This window comes from Alosa pseudoharengus, unplaced genomic scaffold, assembly GCF_046254945.1.
Source record: "Alosa pseudoharengus isolate Yale_2024_CS ecotype anadromous, Long Island Sound unplaced genomic scaffold, YU_APseudo_1.1 YU_APseudo_1.1_scf_1, whole genome shotgun sequence".
In the NCBI taxonomy this organism is placed as follows: Eukaryota; Metazoa; Chordata; class Actinopteri; order Clupeiformes; family Clupeidae; genus Alosa; species Alosa pseudoharengus.
This window is the reverse complement of record NW_027468564.1, coordinates 31,799,058-31,812,232: the sequence shown is the minus strand read 5'-3', so window position 1 is coordinate 31,812,232 and position 13,175 is coordinate 31,799,058. Positions and strand designations below refer to the sequence as shown.

The 13,175-nt window shown below is 42.1% G+C and overlaps 1 protein-coding gene across 4 annotated transcripts in view; it reads left to right on the top strand.

Moving 5' to 3' along the window:
• LOC143125309 (uncharacterized) overlaps positions 1-13,175 on the top strand; it is a 46,514-nt gene that overhangs the window by 18,914 nt on the left and 14,425 nt on the right. For all 4 annotated transcript variants that reach the window (XM_076286660.1, XM_076286668.1, XM_076286674.1 and 1 more), the window contains 4 exons: positions 793-966; positions 1,781-1,954; positions 2,729-2,824; positions 4,750-4,857. In XM_076286660.1, coding sequence (XP_076142775.1) covers positions 793-966; positions 1,781-1,954; positions 2,729-2,824; positions 4,750-4,857 — 552 coding nt within the window. The remainder of the gene's footprint in view (positions 1-792; positions 967-1,780; positions 1,955-2,728; positions 2,825-4,749; positions 4,858-13,175) is intronic.

Here is a 13,175-nt window from a genome sequence, read left to right as displayed (position 1 = left end):
CATGGTTTCTCTTACTTTGTGCGAACAAATCAGCACTAGTACAATAATTTTGTAGGGGATGTCAACAGGATTGGTAGCACCCCTAAGTAATGAATTCTTCAAACATAAACTTTATGTTTTTGACACAGAAGTGTAAAACTGTTCCGAAATGAATGGACCAATTGCATCATTATACACAGTACAATACACTGGGTAATATGTGTCAGTAGTTGTTATAAGATTTTTTTTCACCGACTGTTTACTATATTTTATCTGAAACACATGAATATGAGGTCACAATGAATTCTGATGTTTAGACTGCCACACAGTGCTCTGAGAGAGCTGGACATGAATATAGTAGATAAGGTGAGAAACTGCCAAAATAAGCTGAGGTAATGCCAACATGATTGGTGACACTTATAATTAATGAATTGTTCAAACACAAGCGTTTCATTTTTGACACAGATGTCTGAAAATGTTTGGAAAGTAAAGCACCAATTGCATCATTAAATACAATACAATTTGCTGGGATTTGTCAGTCGTTGTTTTAGGGATGTTGCCATTCTCTTCATCAACTCTCTTATCTGATTTTAATCACATGAATTTGGGGCAACAAGGAAGTTTAAACATATCTAGACTGTTCTGATGTGGTTCAAACAACATTTGTTTTAAGGAAACATTAAATGAAAAAAATATGATTGTAGACATATTACTTACAAAAACACCTGCCATCATTGATGTTGTTGCTGCAGTTCATGTCTGTAATTACCTCTGATAGTGCACCCTCACAAACTAATCCTCTGTTGTTTTCAGACTATCAAATTGTGACCTCTCTGCGCATTCCTGTGTAATGGTGGCCTCAGCTCTCCAGCAGCCACACAGTGCTCTGAGAGAGCTGGACATGAGTGGAAATAACCTGAGGGACTCTGGGGTTGAACAGCTGTGCTCTGGACTCAAAAGTCCAAACTGTAAACTAGAAATACTGAGGTATTGCATGGTTTCTCTTACATTGTGCGAACAAATCAGCACTAGTAGAATAATTTGGTAGGGGATGTCAACAGGATTGGTAGCACCCCTAAGTAATGAATTCCTCAAACATAAACTTTATGTTTTTGACACAGAAGTGTAAAACTGTTCCGAAATTAAAGCACCAATTGCATCATTATACACAGTACAATTCACTGGGTTATATGTGTCAGTAGTTGTTATAGGAATTCTTTTCACCGACTGTTTACTATATTTTATCTCAAACACATGAATATGAGGTCACAATGAATTCTAAAATGATCACCTTCAAGGTGTTTAGTTAATATAACTCAGTTTTTGTCTTTTGTTAATTTTGCTGATTTTGTCTTCAGATTACTTGCCTAAAATGAGTATCACTTAATTTTGAGGTGGTAAAGTAAACAATCAAGTAAACTATACTTGAATTGTTGAAGTTTGTGCTACACTATAAAGTTTCTTTGTTAACCTTACTTTTAAAAAACATGCAAAAAAAAATGCATTGCCCTTGGATTTACAGACTAATCTGGAAAATGAATTGAAAGTTGTGCAAACAAATGCTTACTTAGTGTAGTGCACTTACACTCTCTACCATTTGGCCTAAAGACAAAAACTGAGTTATACTTACTAAACATTTTAAGTGAGGAAAGCTGTTATGTTTTACAGCGCATGAAACAAGATAATCAAGCAATGGATGATAGTAAACTGTAAAGATGATACTTAGGTGCTATCCTATAAATATGTCAAGGTGCCCCTAATACACATGATGGTATTGTATTTTCTTCTGTTTTGAATGAAGGCTCTCCCAATGCAAACTCGGAAACACAAGCTGTTGGAAGTTAAACTCAGCACTGGGTTCTGACCATTCCCGTCTCAGAGAGCTGGATGTGAGCAACAATTTTCTGGAGGAGTCAGAAGTGAAGCTGCTTACAAAAAGAGTGGAAGATCCAAAGTGTAAACTGGAGGTTCTCAAGTAAGTCAGCGGATTGAGATGGGAATGAAATGAGATACTGAAATAGCACTGAGTACTTACAGATTTTGCTTTTGTCAGCAAAAAGGACATTGTGTTGGAGGGTGGATGGAAGTACCTTTAAATAAGTGCATTTTGAAGTAGGCTACAAGTAAGGGATAATGTATAGAACGCCGGTCATTATCGGGAAATAGGTCCCGACAGGGCGAACCGGTCTTGTTACGCTCTGAAGGGACCTATAGAATGTTAAAGAAGACTAAATATTGTGATTGTGAAATATTGTGAAGAATGTTCTGATAGTACATGCTGCCACCCCAGACATCCAAAAACACCAACCATTGAAATACATACATTTAAATCTGTCTTATTCTTTTAATGGACACTGTACATAGTTGTATATAACTGTCAATTGAAAACTCTGCTATTTTAATGCACACAAGGTCAATGCAATGAGTTGTGTTAAATCTCTAATATTAGGCAGTGGCTTTTGCAGGAACGAATGAAAGTTGTTGCACTTGCATAGAACTTCTTTTCACCTTTGATTCATACAGTGTAGGACTCTCCCGCAGTCATAAAATATCACCCAGCTGGATTATGCTGCAACTATAGCCTATACTGCCGGCTACCCTAGAGAAAGTTTTGCCGTTTTGTAGGCTTTTATTGTGAGGCCAACTTGTGTCAGAGATATTAGGACAATTCATTTTGATGAGTGTGATAATTTTCTGCAAGTGTTGAGAGAGTTTTGTTTTATATTTCTTCATCTTCTCATTCCCATAGGCCAGAACCCACTCAGGAATCATATCCATCCTCATTGGAGCCCATATTCCCTCTGCTTGAATATTCTTCACCCTACCACGATAGCTTACCTATTTGGTATTGGCCACCACACTGTCTTTCAAATGCATAGTTGATCTTCCATGTTTGAGGGTCTGTAATAAAGATAACTGTGTGTGCAGAAAAATGTTTTATATTATAATATTGCTGTTCAAAAGTGATTTAAAGCCTACTTTCAATCAGCAATACTGGTTCAGACAACTGATAGTGCCTTTATCCTTAGTAACTAATATGTAAATAAATACTTACTCATCAGGATCTTAAACCACAGTCATGCATGCTAATACTCATACTTTTCATGCACACCTCCCCAGCCGTCACCACATACAGCGCTGTTACCACTCATCCACATATTTATTTATTCCCACTCATCCACATATTTATTTATTCCCACTCATCCACATATTTATTTATTCCCACATATTTATTTATTCCCACTCATCCACATATTTATTTATTCCCACTCATCCACATATATCTTTATTCCCACTCATCCACATATTTATTTATTCCCACTCATCCACATATTTATTTATTCCCACATATTTATTTATTCCCACTCATCCACATATTTATTTATTCCCACTCATCCACATATATCTTTATTCCCACTCATCCACATATTTATTTATTCCCACTCATCCACATATTTATTTATTCCCACTCATCCACATATATCTTTTACATTTTTGACACACAAACACACACCAACACACAGTTTATGTAAGCCATATACATTGTTATAGAAAATGTAATGTGTAACACATACAATTTAGGGATAGAGTCTAAAAAAATCTCCCACATGTCCCCCCTTTGGGCTATAGGCCACACATAAAAACAAAACTTTATTAGCATCATACAATTTAAATCCTTAAACCATCATTCACGCATATTCCAGGCATATGAAACAATACACAGTTCAGTGACAAGGAAAAAACATAATCATATACACAGTACAGTTAATATTATGATAGCATAGGCATCTTCCTTGACAAGTCATATTGTCCATAGTGGTTTGTTTTAGATAAAATAAAATACTATTATTCCATCTTTATAGTACATAGTAAGTAAAACAAAGGCAATTACTTTATCTGCTTTCACAATTGCGTTTGAACTACCACATATTCCCAATGATTCAACTAAAAAAGAAATAGCAAAAAAATGAACAAATTAATCAATAGGGAAATTCCAGGTAGATCACTTTCACTGTCATGACACTTTTGAGTACTTTCAAGAGTCCATGTAATCAGTTTTTTTAATCAGCACAGTCCATGGCTCTCAGGTAGTATGTTATGAGGCTTGGACAGGTGAGCAACAGCGACTGACTGGTCTATCACGTCATCTGAGCACACATAGATTAGGCCTATGTTTGAAACAAAAACGCTGTGGCTAGAAGGAGACATGGCTTTTAAGACCCCATATGGAAAATGCATATTATTTAATGAGGTTTTATCACTGAAATGTATTATTTCCGAAAACTTTGGCCAAAGTTGAGATGTGGGAAAACTCGTGGTTTAACTTTCATCAAGGGAAAACAGCACTGTTGCATTGTGACATGTTCCCTCGTTCGTTTGAAATCTCTGATTGACCACCTGTTTGAGGGATTTGCGACAGCCTTTCCCAGCTGTTTATAACATGCATATCAGTGTTCAACAGACTTATTTTTAAAAACGGAGGGGATATAGGCTATCAGTTTTTTCCTAATAGCCTAACTTCTTTTCACCTTTGATTCATACAGTGTAGGACTCTCCCACAGTCATAAAATATCACCCAGCTGGATTATGCTGCAAATATAGCCTATACTGCCGGCTACCCTAGAGAAAGTTTTGCCGTTTTGTAGGCTTTTATTGTGAGGCCAACTTGTGTCAGAGATATTAGGACAATTCATTTTGATGAGTGTGATAATTTTCTGCAAGTGTTGAGAGAGTTTTGTTTTATATTTCTTCATCTTCTCATTCCCATAGGCCAGAACCCACTCAGGAATCATATCCATCCTCATTGGAGCCCATATTCCCTCTGCTTGAATATTCTTCACCCTACCACGATAGCTTACCTATTTGGAAGTCACCCAGGTATTGGCCACCACACTGTCTTTCAAATGCATAGTTGATCTTCCATGTTTGAGGGTCTGTAATAAAGATAACTGTGTGTGCAGGAAAATGTTTTATATTATAATATTGCTGTTCAAAAGTGATTTAAAGCCTACTTTCAATCAGCAATACTGGTTCAGACAACTGATAGTGCCTTTATCCTTAGTAATGAATATGTAAATAAATAATTACGACCGCTCTTACTCATCAGGATCCTAAACCACACTCATGCATGCTCATACTCATACTTTTCATGCACACCTCCCCAGCCGTTACCACATACAGCGCTGTTACCACTCATCCACATATTTATTTATTCCCACTCATCCACATATTTATTTATTCCCACTCATCCACATATATCTTTTACATTTTTGACACACAAACCCAAACACACACCAACACACAGTTTATGTAAGCCATATACATTGTTATAGAAAATTTAATGTTTAACACATACAATTTAGGGATAGAGTCTAAAAAAATCTCCCACATTTCCCCCCTTTGGGCTATAGGCCACACATAAAAACAAAACTTTATTAGCATCATACAATTTAAATCCTTAAACCATCATTCACGCATATTCCAGGCATATGAAACAATACACAGTTCAGTGACAAGGAAAAAACATAATCATATACACAGTACAGTTAATATTATGATAGCATAGGCATCTTCCTTGACAAGTCATATTGTCCATAGTGGTTTGTTTTAGATAAAATAAAATACTATTATCCCATCTTTATAGTACATAGTAAGTAAAACAAAGGCAATTACTTTATCTGCTTTCACAATTGCGTTTGAACTACCACATATTCCCAATGATTCAACTAAAAAAGAAACAGCAAAAAAAAAGAAATAATGAACAAATTAATCAATAGGGAAATTCCAGGTAGATCACTCTCACTGTCATGACACTTTTGAGTACTTTCAACAGTCCATGTAATCAGTTTTTTTAATCAGCACTGTCCATGGCTCTCAGGTAGTATGTTATGAGGCTTGGACAGGTGAGCAACAGTGCCTGGTCTATCACGTCATCTGAGCACGCATAGATTAGGCCTATGTTTGAAACAAAAATGCTGTGGCTAGGAGACATGGCTTTTAAGACCCCATATGGAAAATGCATATTATTTAATGAGGTTTTATCACTGAAAACGATTATTTCCGAAAACTTTGGCCAAAGTTGAGATGTGGAAAAACTCGTGGTTTCACTTTCATCAAGGGAAAACAGCACTGTTGCATTGTGACATGTTGTTCCCTCGTTCGTTTGAAATCTCTGATTGACCACCTGTTTGAGGGATTTGCGACAGCCTTTCCCAGCTGTTTATAACATGTTTGTAGCATATCAGTGTTCAACAGAATTATTTTTAAAAACGGAGGGGATATAGGCTATCAGTTTTTTCCTAATAGCCTTGACGGCACAATAACTTTTACAAAACTTTTAGACTAGAAAACAATATTAAGGCATTTCTGGAGAAGAGGGATGGTTTGTGTGTTTTCTTCCTACACCTCATGGTAAGCTATTTCGTTGCTCTGATTGGTTAGGTCTATCCAATTGAGTGCAGAGTTATTCCCCCCTGTATCAGTACATGCCCCATAATTATGTCCCAATGGAGCAGTATCAGAGTCATATTTTGACTAGAATTGAGTATGGCTACGTCAAGCTACTCCATTTACATCTCTCCATTTGCCCCTCCAACATATCTACTTAGTCTTTCCTTCCAAAATATAAAAAATAGGAAAAATAAATGAAAACACTTGACATTAAACACATCCCAAAACCCAAAACATTGTAATCATTTGTAGCAAAGTGTTTGGTTGCAGTATATAAACTACCAGAGCAGGCTATTCAAGTAAATGAACATAGAGGCTGTCTCAGTCAATAAATAGTTTATTTGTTTTCAGTCCTTGTCTTATCATTTTCGGAAAAGAAAGTTTAGAAAGTTTCTTAGTTTTCTTTAAAAGGGGAGAGAGTACATGATACACATAACAATAACAAAGGAAAATACACACAACCAAAATAAAGACAAATACCATAAACAGACACAACTCTTAAGTAATATGGGCCCACAGACACCCACCCACTACATCTCAGTCAGACCGCAACTATAGAATCAAACTGGGAAGAGATGGACTAAGCTATAATTCACACAAAGTTACTTTGAAATACACACCATTCCACCTAAGGAAGTAATTTCATCACACGAGGATACACAGCAATTGTTAACCCACACTAACAAGTGCTCACACAAAGCAGGCTACTACACAGGTTTGGCTGACAAGGTGAAGTTCAGTAGGCCACAGGCCATAGATGGTCAAAGAGAGGAGTAAGGGGCAAAATATGAGAAATTAAGAAAAAACAAAACAAACAGACAAAGCGCCTGCCCGTACGAAGACGCACGCGCACACACACACAGACAAACGATATCAACAACCCCAAACTAACATGACTGGCTACGATACTGAAACTCAAACAAAACACGAAGAAAACAGTGGTCAGAACCCCTTGCCGACAATTCGAAGGCCTTAAAAAGTCAATGACCGGTCATCACAAGAGGTGAGCCGAGGTAGGAGGGGGACAGGCTTTCGGCATACTCGCTCAACGAACGATGTACCGCTAACAGTTCCAGCCTTCCGACGCCGACAGCACGTTACAAACAAATGACGCCGGAAGACGTGTTTTAAACAGGAAGACATTTGTTGCTCATTATCAGTCCCGCCCCCATAGGCACACAATCCGCCTGGCAGCTGTGACAAGTTCACCCGGCTACACTCACCCCGGCCACTAAAGTTCACCGTTCCGGTGAACAGTTCCTGAAATGTCAGCTGAGTTGGAGAATAAGGCACCTACTAGTCTAACAGGCTGATTGTGAATGGCTGATTGTGGTAGGTTGTAGGGGTTTGAATGCTGACCAGCAGTACTACGACTAGAACCCCTTCAAAGGGGCATGGGCAGGTCTGATGGAGCGTTGACCCCGGGTGCTGGGAAAGAAGGGGATATGTCATACTCTAAGGGTCTTGGGGATTGAGACCTAACCTGAGTAAGAGGTAAAGTTGGCAATATTATGGGAGAAGTGAGTGGGCCTGCACCGCTGGATGATGAACCACTTGGCTGACACTCAACTTCAGGTGATGATGGTCTCGGGGCATATTGCCCATCCTCTGCGATAGTGGGTGGAACAGTTGCTCTCTCAGAGTCCTCTTCCTCTAGTCCAGGCAGGGCTGGCTCTAAGCCACGTGAGACTGGGTGAGGGGCTGTATGGACTGTGACAGATGGACTATAGGGCGCTCCAGCTGTGTGGGGTGGGCTCTGGGAGATGGATAATCTCCAAAGGTCTTACGTAAGTATAGAACCTTTTCTCGGTTAACACCTTTACCACAGACTTGGCTTTTTGGTCCATTGTTGGGTAAGCCTGTGTAAATTTTGAGAAAACGTCAGTGACCACCAACATGTTCTCATGGCCACTGCTGGCACGCTCAAGGATGGTAAAGTCAATGGCTATTATTTCCAAGGGACGGGTGGCCAGTAAGTTCCCCCGAAATGTCCGGACCTTGGGCTGGTTTGCCTTGGCCACCACTCACCGCTCACATTCCTTGCACCATTTCTTGATGTCATAACTCATTCCTGGCCAGTAGCACCGTTGGCGGACCAGGCTTGTCGTCCTATTTACTCCCTGGTGCCCATGGTTGTTATGCAGGTTGGTAAGCACTTCTGCCCGCAAGGTCGTTGGTAAAAGGAGTTGCAGGACTGTAGTTTTGGATGGGGGTAGTTGCACCTCTTGATACAGCCCATCCTTTTCCTTGATTCTGTGCCACTGTTTCACCACCCCTCGCACTCCACTTGGGGACGCCTTCACCTCAGCTGCACTAGGGGGATGGCCCCTCTTCCACAACTGCAGAAAAGCATTAAGGCAGGGGTCAGCCGATTGTAGCACTTGCAGGTCGTGCTTGATGCCTCAACTTCAACTGCCTCAACTGCAGGTCGTGCTTGATGCCTCAACTTCATTTACTTCTGCCACCCAGGGGCCCAGGTACCCAGGGTGGCACTTGAATGCCTAAGCTGAACGTCCCATCCTGGAGAGGTTTGACACCCTGGGGGCCCAGCCCAGGGGTCATTTCTTTTGCTGACAAGGGTGGAAAAGTCGGACAGTGTCGCCAGGTTGTCTCCCTGGGCAGGAGTCCCGCCTCCCCGGGGCCCAGCCGGGGGGCTTCAGCTTCTTGCCGAGCTTGTTGGAGGATGGAAGCACTAAGTGCACTAGTCTCGCCCTCTTGGGTGTTAACTATCGGGGGGCCCAGCCCCGAAGTTGTCCCAGGGTCTGAGTTGGTGGCTACTGGCAGTCGGGAAACCGCGTCGGCATTGCGATTTGTTGTGCCCGGTCGATACTTGATATCATAGTCGAACAGTGCAAGTTGGGATACCCACCGCTGTTCAACAGCTGCTAACTTGATCAATGGCTTCTGCTACAATACTGAATGGCTGTAACCCTATTACCTCAATCTGTTCTTAGTCATAGTTTTTTATAGTTTTTTATATTACCTTGTCTACATTATACTTTACCCTCCTATTTGTCCATATTATTTATGCTGGTCTCTAGACCTTATTATTGCACTGTTGCACCGTTGGACTAATGTTAGACTACTTTTTGCATCTTCACCAGGACACTCACTCTCTTGAGCACCTTACCATGCACACATAACTAAAGGACTACTGTTGGACTACTTTTTGCACCTTCACCATGACACTCACTCTCTTGAGCACCTTATCATACACACAGAACTACAGGACTACTGTTGGACTACTTTTGCACCTTCACCATGACACTCACTCTCTTGAGCACCTCACCATGCACACAGAACTTCAGGCCCTGTCACTACAAGCGTCTCATGCTTGATCACCCTCAAGCACACTGGATTTTTTACATTTAATTCATATAGTATATTTAGTATTTAGTTTTGTTAGTTTTTCTTATCTCCTACTGTCTCTATTGTACAGTGGAGTTTGGTTATATGTTTATATTTATATTTATTTTTTATATGTAAGTGCATGTTGTGTGTGATGTCTGTATGCTACTGAGACCCCCTGAATTTCCCCTTGGGGATCAATAAAGTATCTATCTATCTATCTATCTATCTATCTATCTATCTATTTATCTATCTATCTAACTTTGCAGACCGCAGATAGCGGACGGGGTTATTATCAGTATATACTGTGAACTTATGGCCAAGGAGGTATTCCCGAAACTTTTCGGTTACTGCCCACTTCAGGCCCAAGAGCTCCAGCTTCATAGCACTATAGTTAGACATATTCCGTTCACTAGGGCGCAACCCTCGACTGGCATATGCAATAGGGCTTTTTTGTCCATCCTGCTCTTGGGACAATACCGCTCCCAAACCGGAGTGACTTGCATCAACTTCAACAATGAATGGGCGAGTGAAATCAGCATAGGGGCCTGGACCAGCATAGGGGCCTGGACCAGTCGACTCTTCAGTGCCTGGAAAGCTTCCTCGCAGTCCTGGCTCCAATGCTGATCAACCCGTCCACGCAACCGAGGCCCTGGTTTCTTCCGCGTCCCCTCCAGTGCTCCCACCAACTTATGTAGTGGAGCGGGATAAGCCGCAAAACCCCCCACAAACCGCCGGTAGTATGAGGCAAATCTGAGGAAAGAGCAGAGTTCCTTGATAGTTGAGGGCCTCTTCCACTCTGCCACAGCTCGGATTTTCTCAGGGTCGGTGGCTACCCCTGATGCTGAAATTATGTGTCCCAAATAACTGACCTCAGACTGGAAAAAGGGACATTTCTTGAGCTTCAGTTTCAGGTTGTGTTGTTGTAGTCTCTGCAATACCATTTCTAGCCGTTCCAGGTGTTGTTGGACAGTAGTGGAAAAGATCACCACATCGTCTAGGTACAGTAGTAGTAAATGGAAGCTCTGATTTCCGAAGATTCGTTCCATCAATCGCTGGAACGTTCCCGGAGCATTACACAACCCAAACGGCATACGATTGAATTCAAACAGCACGAATGGTGTGCAAAACGCTGTCTTTTCTCGATCTTTTTCATGGACAAGGACTTGGTTGTATCCACTGGCTAAGTCTAGGGTGTTAAACCACTTGGCTCCGCCTAGTGCATCCAAGGTTTCTTCAATGCGTGGTAGAGGGAAGGCATCCTTCGGCGTCCTAGCATTAAGCTGACGGTAATCAACGCACAATCGGATGGAGTTATCTTTCTTCTGCACTGCCATAATCGGCGATGCATAAGGGCTACAACTGGGCCGGATGATGTTGTGATCCAGCAACTCCTGTACGTGCTTCTTGACTATGTCGTACTGTGATGGTGGGAGCCGACGGTACCGTTGTCTCACTGGGGCTGTATCAAGCAAGGGGATAGTGTGTTGAACGACGGTCGCACATCCTAAGTCTCCATCACCCTGACTAAATGTGCCTCTGTACTTTTCCAATAAAGCACAAGCTTTCTGTTGTTCTTGGGCAGATAGGGCAGGCCAAGCAAGCTGGGAGAGATCAAGAGGGGTACTGTTCTCTGTCTGAGTAGACAGAATAAAGACTACTTGCTCATCACATCCACCCACCATTTCAAAGTGAACAGAGGGGCCGGGGGCAGGAGGTGTGGTTACGTATAACTCACCCAATTGTAGTTTAGGCCAAAGCCACTGGTCTTGATCTCCAAGGTTAACGACAGGAACATTGACGTTGCCACAAGTGACCAAAAGGTAAGCAGTTGGTATCAGCAGATTCCCAGGTAGGTGTCCATCAGTAAAGGGGATGGGCTCCAGTAGAGCAGATGAAAGGGTAGGCCCCAGGCCCTGGTGGCAAGAAGCGGGGACCAACTTCATCGACCCGGCGGGTATACATACGGCTGGGCCTGCTTGCACTCGCACTGATCCTACCCGGCCACTCTCCAACACCTTCTCCAGGTGCTGGCATTCTGAGAGAGCTCGACGCCACACTTTGCCTGCCTGGCGAACAGCTGAAGATTGGAAAAGGAAACTGCCATGATCTATGAACAACTCCTGATAGCAGTGTCGAATAATGTTAATTCCCAAAAGGCTGGGAACAGATTGATTATGCGTTTTGGTGTTGGGGTCGATGGAATCCTTGACCACCAAAATACCCATCTTCTGGAAAGTCCGGCCAAAAAGGTGCACGTCCAGTTATAATGTACCTGGGCTGGGTCCTGACGTCAGGGGGTGCTAGTTTCTCTGCTGCTGTGGATGGGAGTTAGCAGCTAACTCTGCTCTAGAATTAGACCGGGATGTGAGTGAGCAGAAAGGTGGAAGGGGCCATGGGCTGGGGAGAGTCAAGATGTTTAATAATAGCCTCTAACTGGGCCTGCTGCTTGCGAAGTGATTCTTTCATCTCTGTTAAGTCATTGGTAGGAGCAGCAGCCACAGCATTGGAATCTACCTCGCATGGGGAACCAGCGTGCGTGCTAAAGGAGTGTGCCCGTGGCCTATGGTCAGTATGTTCACCCTCCTCCACCCAACGAATGGCTTCACTACGAATATCAAAGAAACCCATGATAGGGTTAAGACGCACTTGACGTCGTAACTCTCTCTTAAGCCTTATATCCCATAAGTTTTCAATACATTGATTCTAGCGTGTGCATAAGAGCATGAGAGTATTCGGTAACAGACTCACTTTCAAGCTGTCGTCGCTGAAAAAAATGCTTTTGTAGGCTGACATAAGACTGAGTGCAACCATATATGCTTGTAAGTATGCCAAATATCTTGGTGGGACTGTCACACTCACTAGCAGGACGGAACTTGACTTCTCTCTTAGCCTCCCCATCAAGCAAATCAAAAATTATTAGGCTCTGTTCAGCAAGGGGCATAGGGCGTAAAGATAAATGTCTACGGGCCTCTTCTACCCACTCCTCGACAGGCAAAGAATCTTGGGATACTTTTCAAGAGAATTTGTCAGAACAGGAGCACAGAGGATGCCATCTTTACGGCAATTCACTCTGCCCTGTCCCTCCTTGACAATAGCAACACCTATGTGAGAATGCTGTTCATTGACTTCAGTTCAGCATTCAACACCATTATCCCCTCCAAACTGATCACCAAACTCAGTGAACTGGACATCAATACCTCCCTCTGAAACTAGATTCTGAACTTCCTAACCAACAGACCGCAGTCTGTTAGATTAGATAACCTCACCCACTCAACCCTCACCCTGAACACTGGCGTGTGCTGAGCCCTCCTTTACTCCCTCTTCACCTACAACTGCATACCTGTACATGGCTCTAACACCATTGTCAAGTTTGCAGACAACACTACGGTGATTGC